Source organism: Macaca fascicularis, chromosome 1 (genome assembly GCF_037993035.2).
Source record: "Macaca fascicularis isolate 582-1 chromosome 1, T2T-MFA8v1.1".
Taxonomy (NCBI): domain Eukaryota; kingdom Metazoa; phylum Chordata; class Mammalia; order Primates; family Cercopithecidae; genus Macaca; species Macaca fascicularis.
The window spans coordinates 227388073-227410766 of record NC_088375.1 but is presented as its reverse complement, the minus strand read 5'-3'; the positions used below and the strand labels follow the sequence as shown (position 1 = coordinate 227410766).

Genomic DNA, 22694 nt, shown 5'->3' with positions numbered 1-22694 from the left:
TCCCCTTCCCATCCTTCCTCCCTCCCATCCTTCCTCCCTCCCATCCTTCCTCCCTCCCATCCTTCCTCCCTCCCTTCCATCTCCCTTCACCCACCCCCTGCGCCACCGTGCCCCTCACCCACCCCTGGCCTTCTCTGACTTGAGATTCATGACTCGGATAAACTCTTTCTCTAAATCTAAATTTACCTTATTATCAATTTTTAGCTATTATTCCATTTTATGCCCACTAATTTATTAATCTTGGAACCCCCAAAAACAATAAAACTGAAGCTCCAGAGATTTTATTTATATCTTTAAATGTGATTTTTATGACTTTTTATCTAAAAATTCATTTAATTTTTATTGCCCTCCTCACTCATGTCGTTGTTAGGCCGGCAGCCGCTTTATTTAGATGTTTCTCCTGCAGATACTTGGGGGTCCTAGCAGGAAGGAGCTCAGGTGAGGGGAGGCTGGTGGGGGCAGAGGCACGGATGCCAGCCTCCTAGGGGACTACTAGGTTGGGTCCCGTGCCCTTCAGTGTCCCTGGGACAGGCTGCACACCTCCCTGGTTCCTTTCTGGAGCACGCACAGTTCTCCACGACTCTTACCTCTGCTCCCATTTTGCCTTCCAGCTCGCAAAAGGGCCTATGCTGCAAAAGCAATCTAGAACATTCCTCAGAGAGGTTGGGGAGCCTCCAGCTTGAGGACCCAGTGTCCCTCTCTCCATGACCCTCCTGCAGAGTTTCTCACTACTCCTTGTCCAGACCAAGAGGCCCTCCTTCCTGTTCCTCATTCAATGGCACACCCGTCCTCCCTCCTGAGCAGAGCTCTGGGGTCTGCAGGGTTCCCACCTGGCTGGTCTTCTTGTTCCTCTCTGACTGCCCAAGGAGCCCCCTTCCTCGGGCTCTGGCTGACCCAGATGCCCAGGGGTGTCTGTCCTGCCCCCCAGGGCCAGAGGCCCGCAGGCACTTTCTGCCTTATGATGGGGTGGGGTGCCCACGTGTCCTGCGCCTGCCTGGCACTGCCTGGTTCTCCTGGCTGTTTCCCTCTCTAGCTTCCTGTCTGAGAGTGGGGACTTGGGGGTGGCTGGTCACCAGCTTTTTGAGGTTTGCTGCCCTTCCTGGTTTCTATCTGCTCTTCAATCGCCTCCATCTCGAAGGAGCCAAACTTCATGGCCAGACTGGGCCACCTGGTCCCCTGTGTCCCTCCAGGGTGTGCACCAGGGCTTCTGACAAGGGAGATGGGGTTGAACTCCTTTAAGCTTTGCTGACCAGGGGACTGGAGTTCCGATTCTAGCTTTGTCGTGCCCCTGTGACCTCTGCCAAGGAAGGCATTGATGCCTCTGAGCCACAGTTCCCACATCTGCAGAGAGGGATTCATACTACTCTTCCTTCCAGGAGGGTGGTGACGTCCCTGGGAGGGCTACCCTTCCTCATCCTCCTGGGTCCACTATGGCAGAAAGAGTGACTTAACATTGTGGAAGGACAGAACCAGCCAGAATGCCAAGCCAAGGGGCGGCCACTCTCCCAGGGAACCCGGGAGAATGAATTTCGGGGAGCCTTCCCACCCCTGCCCAGAGGAGTCCCCCAAGAAAGTACAGTGTTAAGGGGCTGTTTTCAGGGGAGCCTCTGGTCCCACTGGGGGAGCCTGGGCCTGAGCTGTGGCCGGCACCTGCCTTCGTAACCTGAAGACATCAGGGTTTGGGGATCCAGGCCAGCCCTGTTGCTGTCTGGCCTCAGTCCCCCGGTGTGGGAAGGCCACAAGCTGCTTTGGGAGACACCATTGCAGACTGTCTTAGGAAAGAGGCTGGGCTAGAGCCCTGGTCAATGATGATCTAATATTCCAAATCTCTGCTGTGACCCAAACCTGGAGGCTGAATCAGACTGCAATCCATTTAGCTCAAACTCGTTTTAAAGCAATTCACTATTTAACAAGTTCTGAGGCGCCGTGCTTTTGCAGGCAATATGTGAATTGAATCATTTGGTCTAATCTTAGATTAATACAAACCAACTCCTTCAGTGAGGACAGTCTTGGGAGCAGCTCCGGGACTTCATCTCATTGTCTTGGACGAAGGCGGGTCCCAAAGAAGACCTGACTATCAGCCAATGGCATGGGTGTCTGAGCAAGGACCAGGGGGTGGTGTGCTGGGGAGGAAGGAGCAAGGTCTTTGGGGTCAGATGACGCTTGTTTGAATCTTGCCTATTCCTAGCCGTGTGACCCTAGACAAACTGCTGAGCCTGTCTAGGCTCTGGTCTTCCCCACAGATGCCTCTGTGCAAGACAGTTGTGCAACTAGAGAACCAGGGCAAGAGGAATCCATGTCATCCTCTCCTTGCCCCATGCAGGATCTTGCCAAGGCCTCCCAGGATCTACATCTGCATTCAGGGTGCCCTGGGGAGCAACAGGGCTGCTTGGTCCTCCTCCTGTGCCTCACTGTACCTTCTGCTCATTGGGGAGCTCTGGAAAGTGCTGGAAGGTTTTCACTCCCACCTGCTCTTTGAGGAGCACCAACTTCTTCCTGACATCTAGGCTTTGACAGGAAAGGAACCACATTTTTACCCCGTTCTGTGAGCCCCACAGCCCTGCCGTTGGACATCAGCATAGCACACTCAGGCCCTGCTTCTGCTCCCAGATCTGCCCTCCAGGATGCAGGCTCCTGCTCAGGTTCACCCTACCCCACTGACAGTCCTGGGCTTGCAGTCTAGGTAGGTCAAAGTCCCTGGTGTTGTCACCCCAAATCTGGAAGAGAGAGACTTTCCTGCCTCTTGAGTCACAGTCAGAAGAAGGGGACTCTGCCTGCCATATGAAGTCAGCCCGACTGTAGTGGGAGAGAAACAGCGCAGGGAAGGCATTCAGAGAGGAGAAATGGAGACGTGAGATGGTGGGTGGGTCAGAGCCAGAGTTCTAGTCCTGAGTCTGCACTTGAGCCGTCAGTTCTCAGAGCAACCCTGAGTCCTTCCCGGAAATCTGCTTCAATGCACAGAGTCTGGACCAGTGGAGAAGGGCAGCGTCATAAAATCACAGGGCCTTTGCTTCAAAGACAAGGCCATCTGCCAGCCGCTCACGGTGGGTCCCCTGGGGGAGATTCTGCAGAACTGTGTGTGGAGTCACACACTCGGCCCCGCAGCTTCACCCTGCATGCAGGACACAGATGAGAGAGCCGGGGAGGGACCCGCCATCCTCGCCTGTGGCGGCCCCCCTGCTTTGCATCCCTTTTGTCCACCTGGCCGGGCCTTTTCCACCTGTTGTCCACCTGGCCAATTCCCTCTCACCCTTTTTGGCTCAGCACAAATGTCACTTCCTCTTAGGTGACTTTGCTGACCTTCGGAATGAAAAGGGGACACTTCATCCTCCGGGCTGCTCCTGCCCCCTCGGTACTCTGCGCTTAGCAACAGGGCTGTTCGATTTGGTCTTGTGTGTTTGCCTGGCATGTACACGCTCTCCCTCTCTCTTCTCCACAAGACTGGGGGAGGCTGGAGGACAAGAGCTCAAGGCGGGCATAGAGCAGACAGCAGTGAAAAGTTACTCACATGGGATCTGGTCCCACACGTTCCTTGGATGCCTGAGCTACGGCCCGGCCGGCCCAGGATGCCCCGCTCTGGAGGCTGTGACTGCCCTCCCTCTCCCCCCAGGTCCTGGTTCTGCCTCTCACCTGCTCCTGTCCCCTCATTGCTTGAGGATAGCATTAAACCCTCATCTTCTAGGTGGATTTTCCCTTCCCTTCTATGAGCTGTTTTTCTTCCATCAGCTTTATACCCCAGACACATTTTAAAAACTATTCATCTTTGTCATGGGTGCATCAGATACAAGCAAGAGAGATAAACCAAGCACCAAAAAAATCTATGTTCGCTCTGATTGCCTTTGTGTAGACAGCCACTTCCCCAGCGGCAGAGAGATGGGCCCAGTGGAGCCTCCGGGGCCAGCCACAGGGGCTGTGGGGGTGTGGAGGCCACCACAGCCAGCCTAACGGTGCTCTCTGACCCCTCCCGGTGGCCTGGCTGCTAGGACTGGGGCAGGGCTGTTTGCAGAGGAGGTAGCAGAGGGACCGTCATAAAAGAGGATTATAGATGGAGATTTGCTCGTAAACACCCTTGTCTGCGGCCCCCTCGGGTATTATCCTTGCATTAGAGAAGGTTTTAGGGAAGAGAGGGGAGGGGAGCTGAGGAACGAGCTTTTCCATCACAGGCACAGAGGGCTCTGGGGAATCTTCACTGGCTGATTCAGGCCTGCCCAGGTAGAACAGCAGGTGCCAACCTTCAAGCATGCTGACTTCCCAAGTCCTCGTCCCTTGAAGCCCTGACTCCCCCAGATCATGGCCCTGGGGTCCCAAGCTCCAAGTATCTCTGCCAAACATCTCTGAACTGGATCCTAACCCATGTCCTCTAGCGTGGGAGCATCGGTAGAACTTTCTGCCATCGTGGAACGTTCTGTGCTGTCCAGTGTGGTAGCCCTCGGCCACATGTGGCTGTTGAGCGCTTGAAATATGGCTTCTGCAACTGAGGAACTGAGGCTTTGATTCGATTTAATTTTACTTCATTTAAATTTGAATTCGAACTGCCGCAGCGACTAGTGGCTGCCAAGTAAGATAGCCCAGCTTTAACGACACCTGTTGAGCAACGCCAAGGATGTCTTTTCCAGCAACCCATGAAATTAGATGCTGGCCTCACACTTTCCCAGAATGGGAGGTCGACAGCAAGCCCCTGGCCTCTGGGGCTTCCCTGCCTCCTTGTGGGAGGTGGACCCAAGAAAACAGCAAAAGGGGGGCTACCCCAGAAAAGGTCTTCATGGCAGGCCAACTAGAAGTTCTAGGGTCATTTTGCTCCTCCAGGGGAAAAGGGCCATGCATGCTCATACTCAGGACCAGAAAACAAACATCCCAAACGAAGTGCAAATGGAAAGACATTTTCCAGCTTACCTTGTGTCTGTAACATATGCAGTCCATGATCTCCCGTATGCCTGGGCCACGCTCCCCTTCCCTGCCCTGCTGAAGGGCGCACAGGAAATCACACACATTGAGCGCCTGCTATGCGAACGTCACTAGCAGTGATTTAAAATTGGGAATTTTTTAAAGGACGATATAATCCACACTTGTCCCAACCTGACAGGTCAGAGGTCAGCAAGCAATGCTCCATAGGCCAAATCCGGCCCACTACCTATTTTTATTTATTTTATTTTATTTTATTTTATTTTATTTTAATTTTTGAGACAGAGTTTCACTCTTGTTGCCCAGGCTGGAGTGCAATGGTGTGATCTCGGCTCACCACAACCTCCGCCTCCTGGGTTCAAGCAATTCTCCTGCCTCAGCCTCCCAAGTAACTGGTATTTTTATTTTTTATTTTTTGAGATGGAGTCTCACTCTGTTGCCCAGGCTGGAGTGCAGTGGCATAATCTTGACTCACTGCAACCTCCATCTCCCAGGTTCAAGCAATTCTTCTGCCTCAGCCTCCTGAGTAGCTGAGACTACAGGCACATGCCACCGTGCCGGCTAATTTTTGTATTTTTAGTAAAGATGGGGTTTTGCCATGTTGGCCAGGCTGGTCTTGAACTCCTGACCTCAGGTGATTGGCCTCCCAAAGTACTGGGATTACAGGCATGAGCCACCACGTCCGGCCTAACTACCTATTTTTGAACAGCTGTGAGGTAAGAATAGTTTTTACATGTTTTTAAATTGTTGAAAAATAGCCAAAAGAATACTCATGACCCTTGAAAGTCATCTACATTCAGATTTCTGTGTCCGTGGTAGTTTGATTGGGATGCATCCCCACTCCATTCCACCTGCCGCTCCTCCCCTGCCCTGACACGGACCTAGTAACCCCCGAGGCCACCCAGCTCTCAAAGTCGGACACATCTGCTATCTGGCTCTTAGCAGGAAGTCCCCCAGCCCCCAGGATGGGTGAGGCAAGGATGCAGAGGTGAAAAGTGAAATGACCCGAGGCAGAGTCCACATCCTCCCTCCACCCATATACCCACTGCCTCGCTCTGATGGGTGTTCCCAGGGTCTGCTGCTAGGCCACTGGGTCAGGGGCTCCTGGAGGGGTCCTGAGCTGGACTCGGGCTGAGTGGGGTCTGCAGAGGCAGCGCTGGGGAGCTGTCCTGGCAAGCGGCACCGTGTGCAGCAGAGCCTGTAGGTGGGCACGTAAGGCCCTCTGGGGCCAGGGAGTTCACGTGAGCAGGGACATGAGGAGGGCTGCCCTGTGGCCCACTGTGACCTTCAGGCCCTATCAGCTTCCCAGCGCTCTATGCCCTGAGCACGCTCTGCTCAGGACGCCTTGGGTAGGTTGCTGAGTCCTCTGCGGCTTCCCCCAGTCTGGGCATGAGGTGGAAGGAAAGGGATGGAGGGTGTGTGTGTGTCAGACATAGAGACAGGAACAGGCAAGGGAAACAGAGACAGGGAGAGACAGAGAAAGATGGAGAGAGATAGCAGGAGAGACAGAGACAGATACAGAAACAGAGAAAGACGGGGAGAGACAGAGATGGGGGAAATGGGAGAGAGAGGACGAGACAGCTGCAGAGATGGAGAGAGAGAGAAAGAGACTGAGAAAGAGAGCAAGAGACAGGGAGAGACAGAGAGAGAAAGAGGATGAGACAGATACAGAGATAGAGAAAGATAGAGACAGAAAAAGAGACAGAGACAAAGGGACAGAGACAGAGAGAGACAGATACAGAGGTAGGAAGAGAGAAACAGATGGTGCTGGGGGTTGCGGGGGTTGGGCGGGAATGTGCTGCATCAGATGAGGCCATAGAGAGCTGTTCGGGAAGGGAGGTGCCCACCACATCCCAACCTGTAAGCGAGGTGCTGCCTTCTTGGGCCACTAAGCCATCGCTGTCCAGCCTTCAGAACTCTCTTTGGTGCGGGACCCTCACCGTGTTTGAGGCGGCTCTGTGGCCGTGCTCCCTTCATAAACGCCACTTTCTTTTTTGAGGCATTTACTTTGAGCTGAAAGGAGTTCTTGTTTGCTGTTGGTTCCCCCTGTAATTTCATCTTTACTTTTTTATTTCAAAAAAAAAAAAAAAAAGCAAGCCCTATAGTGTCATAAAAGCAATTTTGAATATTTACGAAAAAATTTTTCCTTGCTCAACTGCCATGTTAAGGGGAAGCTGCCAGGCCTTAATTCCCCAATGTAACTGAGTCAAAGGTTGCTTTCATCTGAAGGCTGACGTCCTCCCAGGTTTCCTATAAATACCTAGTCGCTTCCTTTCTCTCCCTTTTTGTGTATACACAAAAACAAGGGAACCCACGGCACGCACTCCCTCACACTCCCACACGCGTGTGCACCTCACACGCAGATTTATCCACGAGCCCCAGAATGTGACTCCCCCCAGTAAAAAGCTCAACTGGGGAAACCCCAGAGGACCCTGAGAGCCTGGTCAAAAAGCGCCAGGAATTTGTACAACACAAATCGCTACAGACAAACTTGATTGCTTTTCTGATTAGTGGGTAAAGGGAATGGATTCGCCATGGAATGGCCTCATGGAATATTGTGCAATTAATCCCCAGTTGACTTGATAATGACCTTGTCATATGGCCTGGAATCTGGTGAAAAGACTGCAAAGTGAGGGTGGTGGTGGCAGCAAGAGCCTGGGGTCAGGGCTGCACCGTGGGTGGTTTGGGCCAAGGGGTGAAGGGAAGCGGGGGAGGAGGAATCTCCTGTCCTTCACTGGCTGTTTTTCCTGCCGCTATGCTTCCCTCAGCAAACCCTGCTTATCCTTAAAGATTCTGCAACCTCCTCTGATGTCCCCTTCCGGTGACAGTCACTGATGAGGGTGCATACGCACGGGGGGTCCAAAGAGCGTCCTGAGGGTTCCGTTGTTGCATAAGCTCTCAGCCCACACAGCCACTTGAGAGAAAGGATTAAATTGTACCCGTGGTACCGCCTGGCAGGACAAGGATTCTCGGAGCCCAGGTCACACATCTCCCACCCCAGGCAGGCTCCGCCTCTTGGCAAGGCTCCACCCCGGCTCACCAGGAGGGGATTGCTCTGAGATACTTTCCCCAGTTGGACAGCAAACCACGACTCCACACAAGTCAGCTTTCCTTGCAACTGAAGCTTAACCCTTTAAGCCCTCAATGAGAGCCATTTTTCACAGTTGTTTTCTAGTGTGTATGAGAAGTCCGTAGCGTTCAGGGTGCCACGGGCAAAACTTAAACATTGACTGTCTCAGGAGTCCTTTCCTGGGTCCTGTGTCCTGGAGCTGCCAGTGGGAAGAACTGGGATATCTTTATTCAAAAAGCCTGAGGCCCCGTGCCCTCAGAGGCCCCCATTCTGAGAAGGCAGATGGGAAAATTAACCAAATAACTAACCATGGGGGTGGCCCAGTGTGCTGAGCCAGGCAACATGGAAGGGGTCCCATTGCCCGCGGGTTCCTGAGTCCCTGGGGCTCTTTGTGTAGCGTTTTTCTTTCCTCCTCTGGTACTGTTTGACATGATCCTTGCCTATCAGGGATCCACCTCCAGCCGCACTTCCCATCCCTCCCGCCATCCGGGGACCACGCTTCTCATCCAAGGAGACCGAGGCATGGGATTGCCACAGTGGTTAGAGGAGTATCTGAGTAACTGGGTTCTGGAGTGAGGCTCCGAGGGTTCCTCTGATTCAAATGCATGAGCCTTGATGTAGAAACGGCAGCGTTCCTTTACTCTTAACTTCATTTTGCTTGTCGGATGGTTCTGGGGCAGTTGTGTGTAGACCAGGTTGTCAGCAGAGAGGTGTTAGGAGGCTTCGGGGTAAAGCGGGCCTGGGCCTTCCTCTTCTTTTGTACATTCACCGAGAAACACAGTTGGTGTTTGGGAAATGCTCACCTCTGAGTGTGGGGTTCAGAGATGCGGAAGCCCAGTCCAGGCAGACAGGCAGGCAATCGAAGGGGAAGTGATGGTGAAAGTCAACCACCATCTTTTCAAGTCCAAGAGAAAGTAGCGGACAGAGAACAAGACAGGTGAAGAGGGCGAGTCACTGCAGAGTCTAGAGAGGAACAGAGTGAGGAAACAGCAGATGGAAACCTCTTATTTCAAAGGGTTGAGAGGAACATCCCTCAGCCGTTGATATCTCCCTCCATTTGGCTCGTCGCATGAGTCAAAGTAATGAACCTGCCTGTGAGAACATGCAAATTCCAAAGGAAAGGAGCTGATGAATGTCACAGGTGTGTTGCTTGTTCATTGCAACCAAACACTTACAATAAAGGTCCAGACATGTGTCTCCTTTGGCAAGGAGTGAGTTATCAAACAACCAAAACAATGAAAACAAAACACTGTGTCTTGAAAACCAGAAAAGTCAAGAAAGAATATTGTTTTCTTAATAATAAATACATTTCATGGGGAAGAATTGCAAGGGAATCGTTTAAATTAATTTCTGCTTTGTTTGTTTGGTTTATACAGGGCTTAAGTCCCAGCTGACAGTGATCTGTAAAAGTTCTAACATATTGAAATCTGATTTTCTTGCAGCCAGAATCCCATAGTCCAAAATGATTTCTCTTTCAACTCTGCTAATCAGACAGGCAGGGCTCCAGCGGACTCCTAGTTCAACCAAATTGCACTCGGTGTTTTTGGGAGTGTAAATAATAGCTGATGAAAGCTTTAAATGCAGAACTGGTAGCATCTCTCTGGAGAGCTGGTTCAAGGGTGTGGGGGACAACAGTGAGATTAAAATGAGCAAGGAGAGGTGGGGGAGGCCTTTTCCCACCTAGTGGATGTCCTGCATGGCTCTGAGGAACCTTCCTCCCTCTATGCCCCACCCCTGCTGGAGCAGATGCAGTGGGAAGCCAGGGGAAGCTGAATGGAAGGGAGATCATTCCAGTCTGGAATCAGAGGCACAAAAAGAAAACTTTGCCCCTGGCTTTGGAGGCCCCCATCACTGGGTGCCATGAGACTTCCCTCTCCAAATTGATGACCTGCTCAAGGCTGGGCCCCTCCCTCTCACTCAGACCCTCCAGCTGGATTGCAAGAGGGACCTGATCAATGGTTCTCCTTAGACCCCTTTCTCCACCTCACCAGCAAGCCTGGCCCCCAGTGCCCAGCTCTGCACACACAGGCAGAGCCAGAGAATCAGAGCAGGGCGGCCTTCCTCACCAACATGCCAGCCCCGATGACCTCACCCACCCATCAACTCTGCTCACCTGGCTCTAGGTGATGGGCCCCCGAGAGCTATCCCAACCCACAGTCTGCCCTTCCTGACCTTGACTTTCCACCCACCTTCTCCAGCCTGACCCTGGCTGTTTTCCAAAACCAAATCCATCTGCAAAAGATTCAGGATTACTTAACAAATATATGAATAAACAGGCAGAATCAACAAGCAGGGATGCACAAGAGGCCCCACAAGCTCTAGAGGCCCATCCTGGGAAGTGCCACCCCACCCTGTCCCCCCGGTTGGGCTCGTACCAGCCAGGGCCCCCTGGCCAGGAAAGGTCTGCAGCATGTATGTTTCAATGAATTCTGTAACCATCAGCCCTTCCCTGTACCCCAAAGGGTCTTAACCTAGGCTCTAGGAATGAACTCCAAGTAAATCCAAGCCCCTAAAATTACAGGAAAATGCATATGTAGGTACATTTCCCTGGTCCTTGGCTGTCCTGGGTTCTCGATGCCTCTGTGGCCCCCAGAGGGTAAGGCCCCAGCTGCCCATCAAGTCTGCCGGCTGGCATGTCCCCACAGGGCTTCGTAGGTGCTGTCCCAGAGCCTTAGTCTTAGAGCTGGAGCCAGACACAGAGGTGCCCTCGGTCTCCCTGGGCCGCTGCTGGGCGGCTATGGCCCCTTCTTGCTCCTTCTCTGTTGCGCCGTCTTCGTTCCTTCCTTCCTTCCCTCTTTCCAACTGAATTCTCGTTTTTCCTCTCTCCCTAGTGCTTGTACGGCTGCTATGTCCATTCCTCCATCATCCCCACCTTCCACCGGAGGTGCTACTGGCTCCTTCAGGTAGGTGGCTGGGACTGGATTCTTCTTCCGTCACCGGTGCTCGGGAAGGGTCTGTGGAGGGCACTGAGGGCGCGGGGCTCCGCATGCGACACGGTTTCGGGCTGAGAGCCCTGGTGAGCTTGCCTAGGGAGACTTCGGCTGTTGTGGCTCTGAGGCCAGCTCGGTGGCTGGGCTGGTGTTGTCAGGTGTCAGGAAGGGGAGAAGGCCTGGTGGCAGGGGTAGCTCTCACCCACCAATGGGAAATAAACCTAGGTGCTTCCAGCTGCCAAGGCGCCTCAGTGTTCTTTTGATGAGGACAAGAAAGAAGGCCGAGTATCCTACCCTGAAATGCCTGTTGACTGAAAGCTGTAAATTCATTTTCTCTCATGGGTTAGTTACATGGCACGTGTGGAAAACAGGCTGCCGGAGGTTGCCAGGTGCAGTTGGATTGATTGGGATAGCTGTGGGGAAAGGAGGAAGGAGCTCCGTAATCGATTTGTGATGTCTGCCGTGACAGGGATGGAACAGGTCGTGGCTGGGCATGCTGGCCATTCCTGTGGGAGAGTGGCCTGGTGCCCAGATCTCTGTCCATGGTGTCTGTGCACAGTGTTGCTGAGCCAGGGGCGGGTAGGTGCGAGAGGCCCACCTGGCCTCTTGCCCTCTGGGGGTCGTCTGCCAGCTGTCTTGCCTGCCGTGTGGGCGGGAAGGTCTGAGGGATCCATGCAGTCGGACTAGACATAGGTCCTTTTCAAAATGCATCCTCTGATTTGCAGCTGTTCTTGGTAGAACCCATTCCCCGTGGCCTGCCTCTGTCACCCCAAGTTCTCACTGTTGCCTCTACCCAGGAGTTGCTGCCTGAGGCCTTTCCCACCATGGTTCTACTTTCTGTTGTTCAAGACAGCAAATCCCTGGGCCTTGATGGTTTAAGGATCTCTCTGACCCGGCGGGGGTGTCGGAGGGGCCTGGCAGCTGGGGAAGCAAGTCGCCCAACGCTATGACACAAGCTCAGGGAGAAAAGAGTCACACATGCCATGGAGTGCAGAGAGGCTGATGGTCCCAGGAGAGCTGGTCTGGAAGGTACCCACAGGGCCGGAGTCATCTCGAGGTGGAGGCCGGGGCTCAGCCTAGACAAGGCTCTCTATCCATTGGCTCTGCCCAGCCCCAGCCTCCAAACCCTTTCCGTTCTCCCTCAGTTCCCAGAAATAGCTGTCTGTGGTTCAGCAAGTTCAGTAGCCAATGATGCCCGAGACCGTCCAGGGATGTGCTGATTTGCAGAGGCTGCTTCCTGATACCTTACCCTGTCATCAGTTTCCCTGGCTCTGCCTCCCTTGGAGGCTGACGTGCTAGCACCTGCTTTTCTAACTGCTCAGACCTGTGTCCTTGACAAGGGGAGTTGTCACATGGTCATGGGATAAGGCTTTCGGGGTCTTGTTACTAGGAATTGATCCTAAGGTGTTCCACCCCTTGGCAGAGGGTCTTCTCCTGTACCCGATGAAGGGTGGGGTTCCACCCGAGGCCAGAGTTCTGGCGGTTGAGTCAGAGTCATAGCCCGTCCCTGAGTCCCCAGGGACAAACTCTGGCTTCCCAAGAAACACCGTTTATCCAGTGCAGCCTGCAGCCCTGTTCACGCCTTCCTGGGCCTGCAGCCCCGTGGGTCTGGTTTCTGCCCTTCTCCTTTTTTTTGGTTTCATGCCCCCTGGTCAGAACACCTCTTCAGCCATTGCCCTCCTGTCGGGGCAGCCCCTGGAAGCTGGCATCCTGCCAGCAGCCCAGCCACCCGCTCCTCCAGGCCTTTTTTCCTGCGCCCACGCCTCCGCCTGCCTCCCCTCATTCCATCATGCTCTTGTGGCTTTTTAATTCCACTAAATTTACTTTCCTGGAATCAGACACCATTGGGCAGCCACGAGGTCTGAGCTGTTGACTTCCCAAGCTCCGTTCTGCTCATTCCGGGCCCCTCCTAGATTCGGCTGCTCATGCTCCTCTCCTCGGGCCAGGCGAGGAGAGGGATCCTGCTCTCTGCCCGAGCCCTCCCTCACTGGCGCTCCTGTGTCCCGGCCTCCGTATGCTGGAGATATACCTGGACTGATTCATGGGTGTCTGGTTCGTTACCTCCCAGCTGGCGGGGAAGCCGGAGTCTCCCAAAGGCTGGGATGGCAGGACCAGGCTTCTTCATGGCCGAGCTGGGGCCTCTTCATCTTCTCTGCCTGAGCCCGGGAGAGCCATCCCTCCCCGTCCCTCTCCTCTGTGTCCTCCAGCATCAGACTTGTTTCTGTGATCAGATCACAAAGAGGGAGTGAACACAGGTGTGGGGGCTCCTGCTCCCCGGGTCTGTGCGGGGCAGGAGGAGGTTAAGGAACTAAGGCCAAAGCAATGAGCACAACGCACGTCCTGCTCGGAGCCCAGAGCCAATGCGGCAGCCGGTGCCGCTCAGGGCAATTTGTTCTGGTGCTAATTACAACACCAGGATAATGACGGCGTGGCCAGGCTTAATTTCTCTGATGTTAAATAGGAAAGAAGCCATGAGATACTGGCTCAGATGGAAATTGGCTCAAGTTTGTCTCTGACACCAATTACCAAGAAAAAGGATTAGGTGGGGTCCAAGGTGTCAGGACAGCGCCCATGGTGGGAGCTGAGGAAGGAGGCTGCTCAGATGCCAGCCCCGAGCCAGCCTGGTCCTCTGAATGCAGGAGGCACTAGGAAAGGGAGTGATGGGCTGACTATGCTCTCTCAGTCCCCTGCAGGGGGTGAGCCTTCTAGAAAGGTAAGGGCATTGGAGGAAGGAGGGAGGGAGGAAGGGAAGGAAGAGGTGCTTCTGGAAAAAGGAGACTTTCTCCAAGGAACAGCACCCACTGCCCCACCTTTGTAGCCTCAGTTCAGTGGCTGCCTCCTGCCAGCCCACCGTGAACTCACTCCTGCCCTCTGAGATGCTCCAGCTGATGTTACCCAAGGCCACTTCGCACTTAGTGGGCATGTCTGCCTACGTTGGCCTGGGTTTTCCTCTCCAACTAGTTAACTCCCCGAGGGAGACACATGCGTTCCTGTCTCCCCTGAGTGCCCAGCACAGAGCCACAGCCACCACAGGGCAGGAGCCAGCATTTGGGAGAGCCATGTTCTGCTGTGGTGACCTGTGCACCCCGGAGCAGGAATGGGCAGGCCTCGCAGACTCGGGGCCTGGCGCTCAGGGTTGGTGCCAAGACTTACAGAGGAGGGCCCGAGTTGACGTGGCACGTAAGCTTCTGAGTAGCTGGGCTTTCAGGAAAGGGTGCTAACCTCTCTGTTTGTGTCTGTCTTTTAGGCTCTCTGTCTCTTTCTGCCTTTCTGTTTGTCCTGTTCTCCCTCCCTCCCCATCTCTTCATTGCTGACAAATATTCTATTAGGCTATGAGCAAGGAGACAGGCAGGAAGCCTCTCACAGGCAGGGCACTAAAGCCCGTTTGGCCCACAGATGCATAAAACCATTGGCATGACCAGAGGGCACCATGTGAGGTCACCAGGACAGCTGGGGAGGGACCAGATGACCTGAGCTCAGTCCACTCCAGCTGGGCAGGGCCAGAGCCATGACCTGGAGGAGGCCATCTCTTCCCCTCTGCTGGTGGCACACATCCTCAGCATTGCTGGGGGCTATGTGTGTCACAGCTGACAGGGTCTTCAGGCTCCCCTGAGCCCGCCCAGTGCATTTTCTAGAAGGGTCTCTGAGACCCAGCGAGAGCAGGGCCAGGCCCAGGTCACCCAGCAGGCAGGGGAGGAGCGGGCAGTGCTCCGTTCTCCTGATGCCTTGGCCTCTGCCCCTACTGCCTGATGTGGGTATCACTGCAGCCACTGGGCCCTGAGCCTCGTGAGGTGGAGGTGGCATGAAGGGGTGAGCCAGACAGAGCAGTCCCTCCTGTTTGGCATTTTCTGATGGTTTCGAGGGGTAGGCAGCAGAGGTTCAGGGCCCCCTGACTTCCCGTGTGCCCCTTTCTCCAGGTCCTCCACCTTCCATCCTTCTCTGCATCCTCTGCCTGCCCCCTCAGGGGACCAGGCCCCCATTCCAGGCCAGACTTCCCTGCAGATTCTGTATGGCTCATTTGGAAACTATTTCTGCTTCTAATGAGTGTTTTTCTTTGTGCCCTTGTCCTCTAAAATGCTTAATGACTGCTTTCCGAGCTCCAGTGAAGTGGGGGTGTGTCCCCGCATGGCTGCCATTGCCAGGCCGGGGCTGCTTGGCTGCCAAGCCCAGCTTGCTTGGGTGGAGGCAGCGGGGGGTCCTTCCTGGCCCACGCTGGCAGCACAGACCAAGCCTGTGGGGGCAAGAGCACGGTTTCAGGGAGACGGGGAACCCTGGGGCCTTGGAGACCACAGGACAGGGTGGCAGTGTAGGCCGGGGCTCCCAAATCACTGGAACAGGAAGATGTTTGGGCCTGAGTTCTAGGAGTTGAGCTCCTCGGGGGGACCCTGGATTCGGAGTCTGAGGAGCTGGATTCCAGCTCTGCCTGGACCTCGCTGAGCACCAGTAGCAGTGACCATGCCGCCGGCCGCCTCTGGTCCTGGCTCCTGGCTGGCAGTGAGCCTCCACCGCACACCGCACTCCACCTCGGAGGAAACAGGCTCCGAGAAGCTCCACAGTTGCTCAGTCAATAGGGGGCAATCATCGCTGCCCTCCGCTGCCTCCCGTGGGGGCACCACCGTCACCCCTGTTTATAGATGAGGCATCTGAGAATCAGAGAGATTGGGCACCTTGTCACAGATCACGGAAGTAGCCAAAAAGTGGGACAGCTGCTGGGCCCTCAGCCTGGACGCTCTCTGCTTGCTGCCCCCGCATGAGCCTCTGCCAGCCCTGGGTCCCCCTAGAAGTAGTGGGTGCAGGGCACAGGGGTGCCATCACCCCCTAGAGCAGGCGCCATGAGACTAAGCACCACAGGCATTGTGGCCAGAACAGAGCCCACCCATGGCAGCCTCTGTGGCTGGTGCTGCTGAGTGGGGACTTGGGACGGGGACAGTGCCAGTTCACCATGGGGTTCGCTCCAGGCTGTCCTGGCCCCAAAGGGCCCCCATGTCCAGGAGCGAAAGTGCCTTTACCTGGAACTCACCACCCCCCAGGAGAGGAATAAGATTCCTTCTCGATGGGGCTGCCTCCAGGTGGGATCCAGGCTTCCCCACAAGGCTTGGGACTCCGAAACCAGGTTCACAGGGGAGAGCTGAAGCCCCGGATCCCCAGATCAGTGGGTATTCTGTCCCCAGCGTAGTCAGCTTCTTGTCCACCCTCCGGCTGAGAGCAGGGTTTCCTAGGGTGGTTCCCAGAGAGGGGAGGAGGGCAAGACTGCAGCGAGAGGCCCTGGGGGAGACACCCCGTTTCCACTCCTGCCCCAGGCCATCTGCCCTCCATGGGAGCCCTGCAGAGTCAGCCAGAACATGGATCTCTCCAGCCAGAGCAGGTCCCATTGGCGTCCTCAGCCCTTTGGCCCATAGGAGGAACAGCTGGGGCTGGGCAGCTCCATGGCAGAGGGACCAGCAGTCCTAGAGCCTAGGCTTGGGGCTCTCCCAAGGAGGAGGAGGAGGGCAAGTGGCCTCTCCAGGCTGCTACAGCCTCTGGAGTTCCATATTCAGGCCCCAGAGAAGCTACTTCTGCTCCTTGTTCTGGAGACTTTGCAGCCAACAGCCATTTCAGCCTCTGCCCCAGACACAGGCCCTGTAGGCCTCAGCCCAGGCGTGCCCCCAGGGAGTCCTCCCTTCCTGCTGCAGCCCTCAAGAGGGGCCGTGGGGCCCCTCACTGCTGAAGAATCCTTTTAGAGGGACAGGCCCTGCAGGTCCCTGAGGGCAACTGAGTCCCAGGCACCCCCAGCCAGCAGAGAAGAGAGCAGGCTGTGAGCCCTCCTGTCCCGGCTCCAGGGACCGTGGCATCTCATGGGGGGTCTGAGATGAGCCCAGCTCCACACTGGGGCATTAGTGTATATTTATCGCCACTGACACCAGAACCTGGCTGTGGAATGCAATGGGCCCTCTGAGTTGACTGCCTCTGGTTCCCCAAAAAGGGTCCTCAGAGCATGTCTCTTCTCGGAGCACCAAAGCGTGCTGCTGTGTCAGGTCTAGGCATCCTGCAGGGTCCCTGAACACCAGCTCCTGCCCGCTGCAACCACACAGGAGGCTGCCCTTCCGGGTCCACCCCCTGAACACTGGGTGAGTGGATGGGCGCCATCAGCCTTCTGTGTGGGGTAGGGTTTAGACCCATCAAATAGTGAGGTTAGGATCACCCAAAGAAGCACTTATTAGCTGTGTGACAGTGGGCAGTTTGTCTAATTTCTCTGAGCCTCAGTTAGCTCGTCCATAAAATGGAGCCAACAGCAAAGCAGCAGCTATTAGCTGTGTGATTCTGGGCAGTCTATCTAATTTCTCTGAGTCTCAGTTTGCTCATCCATAAAATGGAGCCAGCAGTAGCACGGACTACAGAGGCTGTTGAGGGAGTGAAGTCTGCATTGATGCCATGCATTTAAAATGTCACCCAGTTCCTGGCACAGGGCACGCATCCCACAGATGACAGCTTGGTGCTGCTAGCACCAGGCAGACCTGTAAGCTGACATCCTGAATCCTGGAGAAAGCATCTGTGACATCCCCACCCCATCCCTAGCATCCCACCTCCGCTTTCTCTCTCCCAGCGGGCTTGAGCTAGGCCCAGCCAGCCCCTCCCAAAGCATGAGCCGGGCAGGAGCCCTACTGGCACAGGCAACCTCTCCACCCTTCATACCACCATCTTCTGCAGCCCGGACAGAGAAGGGAGCCGAGGCTATGCCATGGTGGTGCTGTCATTGCAATAAATGTCCCTCAGCCACCCAACAGACTTGATATCTATTTGGAGAATGAACAGCATTTTGGCAACCCAAGTGTCTCCCCAAAAGTGTAGCCCCTCCGCACCTCCCCACAGGACCATGCCCTGCAGCCCTCAGGAAGGACTGCCCTGGTGGTGAGCTCGGTGAGCAGGCCAAGTGGGACACCCGGAAGAGCATGGCCGCGCTCGCCCCTCAGCCTGTGGCCTCCTGCTGGTGGTGGGGACCTCTCCACTCGGGTGAGCTGGGCTCTTCTCCAGCAGGCCATCTCTGGGATGCACAAACTAGCTTAAGAGTACATCGTTTCTTTCTTTCTTTTTCTTTCTTCTTTTTAAAAAATCTTTCTTAAAATGGAGAATATTATAGCTTCATAAAAAATACCTGAGCTTTTTGCTCAGTAACCATTTTTATGTTTCATCAGGGTGAAATAGAAGTGGCTGGGAAATAAAGCCTGATGGAACTGGCTCTGTACCTGGGGCTTCCACCGTCACGCGTCGGTGGGGCAAGGCTCCACGGCTCCCACCAAATGAGGCTTGGCTGGGGGGAGATGAGAGCAACAGGAGGCATTGTTGTCAGGCTGACAGTCTGCCCCAAAGAGGATATTTGGACCCATGTGCTTCAAGGAAAGGAAGCAAGTTGCTTCCTGAGGTGTCCAGGCCTCCACACCTGGGGTCAGCAGGCAGGCCCCAGGCCTGCCAGACCATCTGTGCACCATCCCACAGCCCAGTCCTGATGTCTTTGGTCTTATAAGCACCATGTGTTACCCTCAGTCACCAAGAGTGGGGACGTGGCTGATGCTGAGGTCCCCCTACACATGCTCACCACCGTGCGTGGCTCAGGAGACCACAGCCCTGGCCATGGGTGATGTCCCCCTACACGTGCTCACCACCGTGCATGGCTCAGGAGACCGCAGCCCTGGCCATAGGTGACGTCCCCCTACACATGCTCACCACCGTGCGTGGTTCAGGAGACCGCAGCCCTGGCCATGGGTGACAACCATTGAGCGCTTGATCAGGAACTTCAGGGCTTGGCTTTTGGTTCTCACAGCTACCCTGGGAAGGAAAGGACTGGGATGAGTTCGGGAAGGAAAGGGCTGGGGTGAGTTCGTCCCAGTGTTTCACAGAAGAAGAAACTGAGGGTCAGGACAAGAATAAGGGGCTCCAGAAGACACAGGGTAGGCAGGGCCGTGGTCCAGGCACTTTAAACCGACATGGTCCCTGTCCTGGGGGAGCTCCCAGGCCACGGCGGCCACAGGCCCAGGGGCACACGTGTGCAGTGAACAGAGATGAGAAGGAAGAGCAGCTTCCCGAGCCTGGATGTGCTGGCTTCACAGGGGCCAGTCCCAATGCCAAGAAGGGCGAAAGAGAGGTTGACCGACCCTGACATAAACCCCGAGATTCCCCTGACCTGGCCCTGGGCGTCCCTGTGAGGCTGGAATCTGATGGGGCCTTTCTTCCACACCCTTGGCTGCCACAGCTGAGCTGACCATAGGCACGCCCCAGAGCGCGTGGGCCTCGGCAGAGGACACTGAGCCAGCCCACTCCATTCCAAGGGGTAGCTGGAACTCGGCAGCAGAGACAGGAGTGGCCAAGCCCTGACATTTGGGGTGGATCCCAGCATGGACAGCAGGTGGAGGACCATGTGGCTTCAAAGCCATTTCTGACCCTAGCCTAGTCAGTGGTCCCTAAAGCTGGTCAAGACAGTGAATCCAGAGAAGGAGACACAGAATAGGCCGGGTGGTCAGGGGAGGCTTCCTGGAGGAGGTGAGCCCAAATTTGAAGGATGGAGGGGAGGGGGAGTTTCCATGCCCTCTGACATGAGGCAAGCATGGGTCACAGTGCTAAGTGCCCAGTAAGACTAACAAGACCACTTGAGGGATCCCAGTTCCCATGAGCCAGTTCCACATACCTCACCCGGCACAGGGCTGTCTGGGAAAAGGCCCTCAGGACAGGTGTCCCAGCACCAGCACCAGCCAGGTGATCTGGAGGGGAGCATGGGGAAGGGCCTGGACTCCTCCTGTCTCTCTGCTGGGCTCAGAAGAGAGCAGGACAGGAAGAGCCTCACCAGACCAGGGCATGCAGGTTCAGCGTGGCCGTGCAAGCTTCCCCCAGCTGACAGTGACAGCAGTGACCATCCTCATCCTGTCATCAGGAGCAATAACAATAGTCATCGAAGGCTGTGGGCAAGCGCTTGGCCTGCCTGTGAGGCCAGCATTTAGTCACTGTCAGTATGTGGAAAGGAGGCTGGGTCTGTGCTTCACGTCGGGCCTCTGCAGCCCTCGCCATGCAGAGGGAAGGCTGGCTGAAGACTCAGTACCAGCTCCCTTCATGGAGCCTGCAGGAAAGACAAGAACCCAGCAGACGCTTGTGCCATTAGATAATTAGGAGAAGGGCAAGGGGGTGTGAGGGAGGCCAGGACTCCAGCGGTGCCCCAGGTAGGAGGAAACCCTGGCGGGAGTGACCATGGTGACACTGAGAAACTCACTTAGTCCGGAAGCTGCAGGGCAGGGATGGAAACCCAGCCCTGGTGTTAGAAGCCGCCTCGAAAGCTTCGTCTGGACTAGTAAACGGCAAAGCCCTCCCGCAGCTGGGGAGGGGCGGGTTTTGGAAAAGAGAGCTGAGGATGAAAGGTTGTATCAGCCAGAGGGTTCCTGAGCTGCCTCCTGGGTCTGGCTTCATTCTAGCTGGCAGCTTCCACATCTTTCTCCATTTAATGTCCCTTGAATAACGTGATGAGGAGATAAGGTAGACACTGGGAATTTACGGTGCTATGCAAAAAATTGCTCAATTCCATTAAGATTTCAGGACCCTTGCCAAGGCTGCACGGCAGAGTGGATGGTATTTCCTGCTCAGACATCTTTGCTTGATTGCAATTTACGATGCCAAGGCCACTGCTGTACCCACCTGAAGCCTCCAAAAAATACGGCAGGGCTCCCAAAACAGCCATTATCCTCTCTGAGGAAAGTCACTGGGCATTTTCTAGAAGATTCCCTCTTCCTGATTCCTTCCTTCACCCCTCCCCACGTCTGGGGACTGGGCAACAGGAGGACATCCAGTCGGCTTTCTCAGAGGTCCCCTTGCAGGCCCCCCTGCTCACCCTTCACCTTGCAGACTGCAGTGGCCAACGTCTGCTATGCGGCCAGAGCCCTCTGGGGAGGTGGCACCCTCTGCTCCCGCCGTGTGGACGGGTGGGTACTGAGTACAGGGGAGACCTCGGGGCATCAGGAGAGTTCCTCCTGGCCACCTACGTGGGAGCACCAGAGCCAAAGGTTTTGAGTCCATCTCCACCCTTATGAGCCAAGTGACTGTGGCCAACTGAATCAACTTCTTTGAACCTTATTCCCTTTTTGGTAAAATAAAATAAAATGCCTCCCTCCTGAGCTGAATGGGAGGATGAATTGAGCTAAGACACACAGAGGTCTTTTGGACTCAGCAGCCCCCTGGGAAGCGGTGGCTGTTGTCACCCCACCCTTTCCAGCAGCTTTTACTCTAGGGGATTGGGCGGGTGGGAGTAGCAGTGGTCAGGGAAGAGGGTCCCCTGAGAAGGTCCTATCCTGCCCACCTTGCAAACGGCAAAACGCTAGGCTTGTGAGATGCAACTGTGTGATTAGGAACAGAACTCATTTGTTTCGCAGCCTCAGGCGGGAATCTGGTGTCTGGTTGAGTGAGATGGAAGCTCCGCCTTCTGGCAGTTGTCTCCTGCATGCCACCCTCCCCCAACCCCTCTGCTCCACACCACCCACTGTGACTGCCACCAGGACCTCTCCTGGCCTGGCCTGCCAACGCTCCTCTGTCCCTCAGCCCTTAGGGACTGGGCTGCCCAGGCTTGACTGGGAGAGAGGAAGGATGAAGCTGCCGGAGCCGCAGTTCCTTAGAGATGGAAATTATTAATTAGTCTTATTATCCAGAACTTGTCAGTCTCTTAATCCTTCCGTCGGCAGAGGGGTTTGTGCCTCCACGGCGTGTGCTGTCAGCTTGGCTAAACAATCGCTTTTCATATACAGCCAGAACAATGGGCAATGCAGTTTGGTTACTATCTTTATTTATCAAGCCAAACAATTCCTGCCCCCCTCTAAAAACATCCTTCAAAGATGCGGAGAATGCAGAAGCTGCTTAATTTCCCTTCTAGATGGCTTATAATATGGGGCTTTTGTTTAATTATCCTTTTCATGTAATCTTCAGCTGACATTGTGTCCTTAATATTCTAATCTCCTTTGGAGCAAAAGGGAGACTATAGTTTCCAAAGCAAAAGACAAAACTTTGCCTCAAGGAATCACTTTCTCTTTTGCCTCTGAAGTGATTCAAAGGGCAAAGAGTGAAATCCAGACGTAGTGGCATAGAATGTAGTGGAAAACGTGGGCCGTGGGTGACCCGTTCTGTGTGTGGACGTCAGCAGCTTTCTGGGCCTCCAGCCGCACCCAGCTGGTGACGTTGGTCTGCGTGGGTGTGTCAGAGACTCTAGCTCAATAGGGAAGTCCCATGACATGGTGTCATCACCACTTTTAGCACCGTTAATATTTCAGTGGCTCTCGGGATGCAGGTTCTGTGTTCCCACGGGAGACACACCACCTGCTTCAGACTCCTGGCAAATGGTTTTGGCTAGACAGGTGTACACAGGTTGCCCAGGTACCCGCAGGTACACACGGCTGTACACAGGCGTCACTGCTCCACAAGCCTCCCTCTCAGTTCTCCTGCCTTCCTGCTGGAGTCGGGATCTGGGAGGGCCTGAAGGAGGCTTCTAGGCATCCCTATTGCCACCCCAAAATGGGCAGGACGTCCTGGGTGATTTTCTGCTCTTTTTCCAGACATGCCAGGGTCCCCCTAGGTGATGGGGAATATCAACAGAGCTGTCCTCTCACTCCACCTGGCTGCTGGGAGAAGGCAGCCATGAGCCCAGGGTGTCTTCCCCAGGCCTCATTGGGTTGCCATGTGAGATGTGCTGGTGCCGGCGAGCCTCCTGCCCAGCCCAGCCCAGCCCAGCCCAGCTCAGCCCAGCCCAGCTCAGCCCAGCTTAGCCCAGCTCAGCAGGCATCCCAAGCCTG

The 22694-nt window shown here is 55.0% G+C and overlaps 1 protein-coding gene across 25 annotated transcripts in view; it reads left to right on the top strand.

The window, feature by feature from the left end:
• CAMTA1 (calmodulin binding transcription activator 1) overlaps nt 1-22694 on the top strand; it is a 978479-nt gene that overhangs the window by 671394 nt on the left and 284391 nt on the right. For 23 of the 25 annotated variants that reach the window (XR_006696555.3, XM_045387768.3, XM_045387747.3 and 20 more), the window contains one exon: nt 10804-10875. The exons of the other annotated variants lie outside the window; for them this stretch is intronic. Coding sequence is in view for 22 of the 23 variants with exons in the window: in XM_045387768.3 (XP_045243703.1) it covers nt 10804-10875 (72 nt within the window). In the remaining variant the exon portion in view is untranslated. The remainder of the gene's footprint in view (nt 1-10803; nt 10876-22694) is intronic. 25 annotated transcript variants of the gene reach the window in all.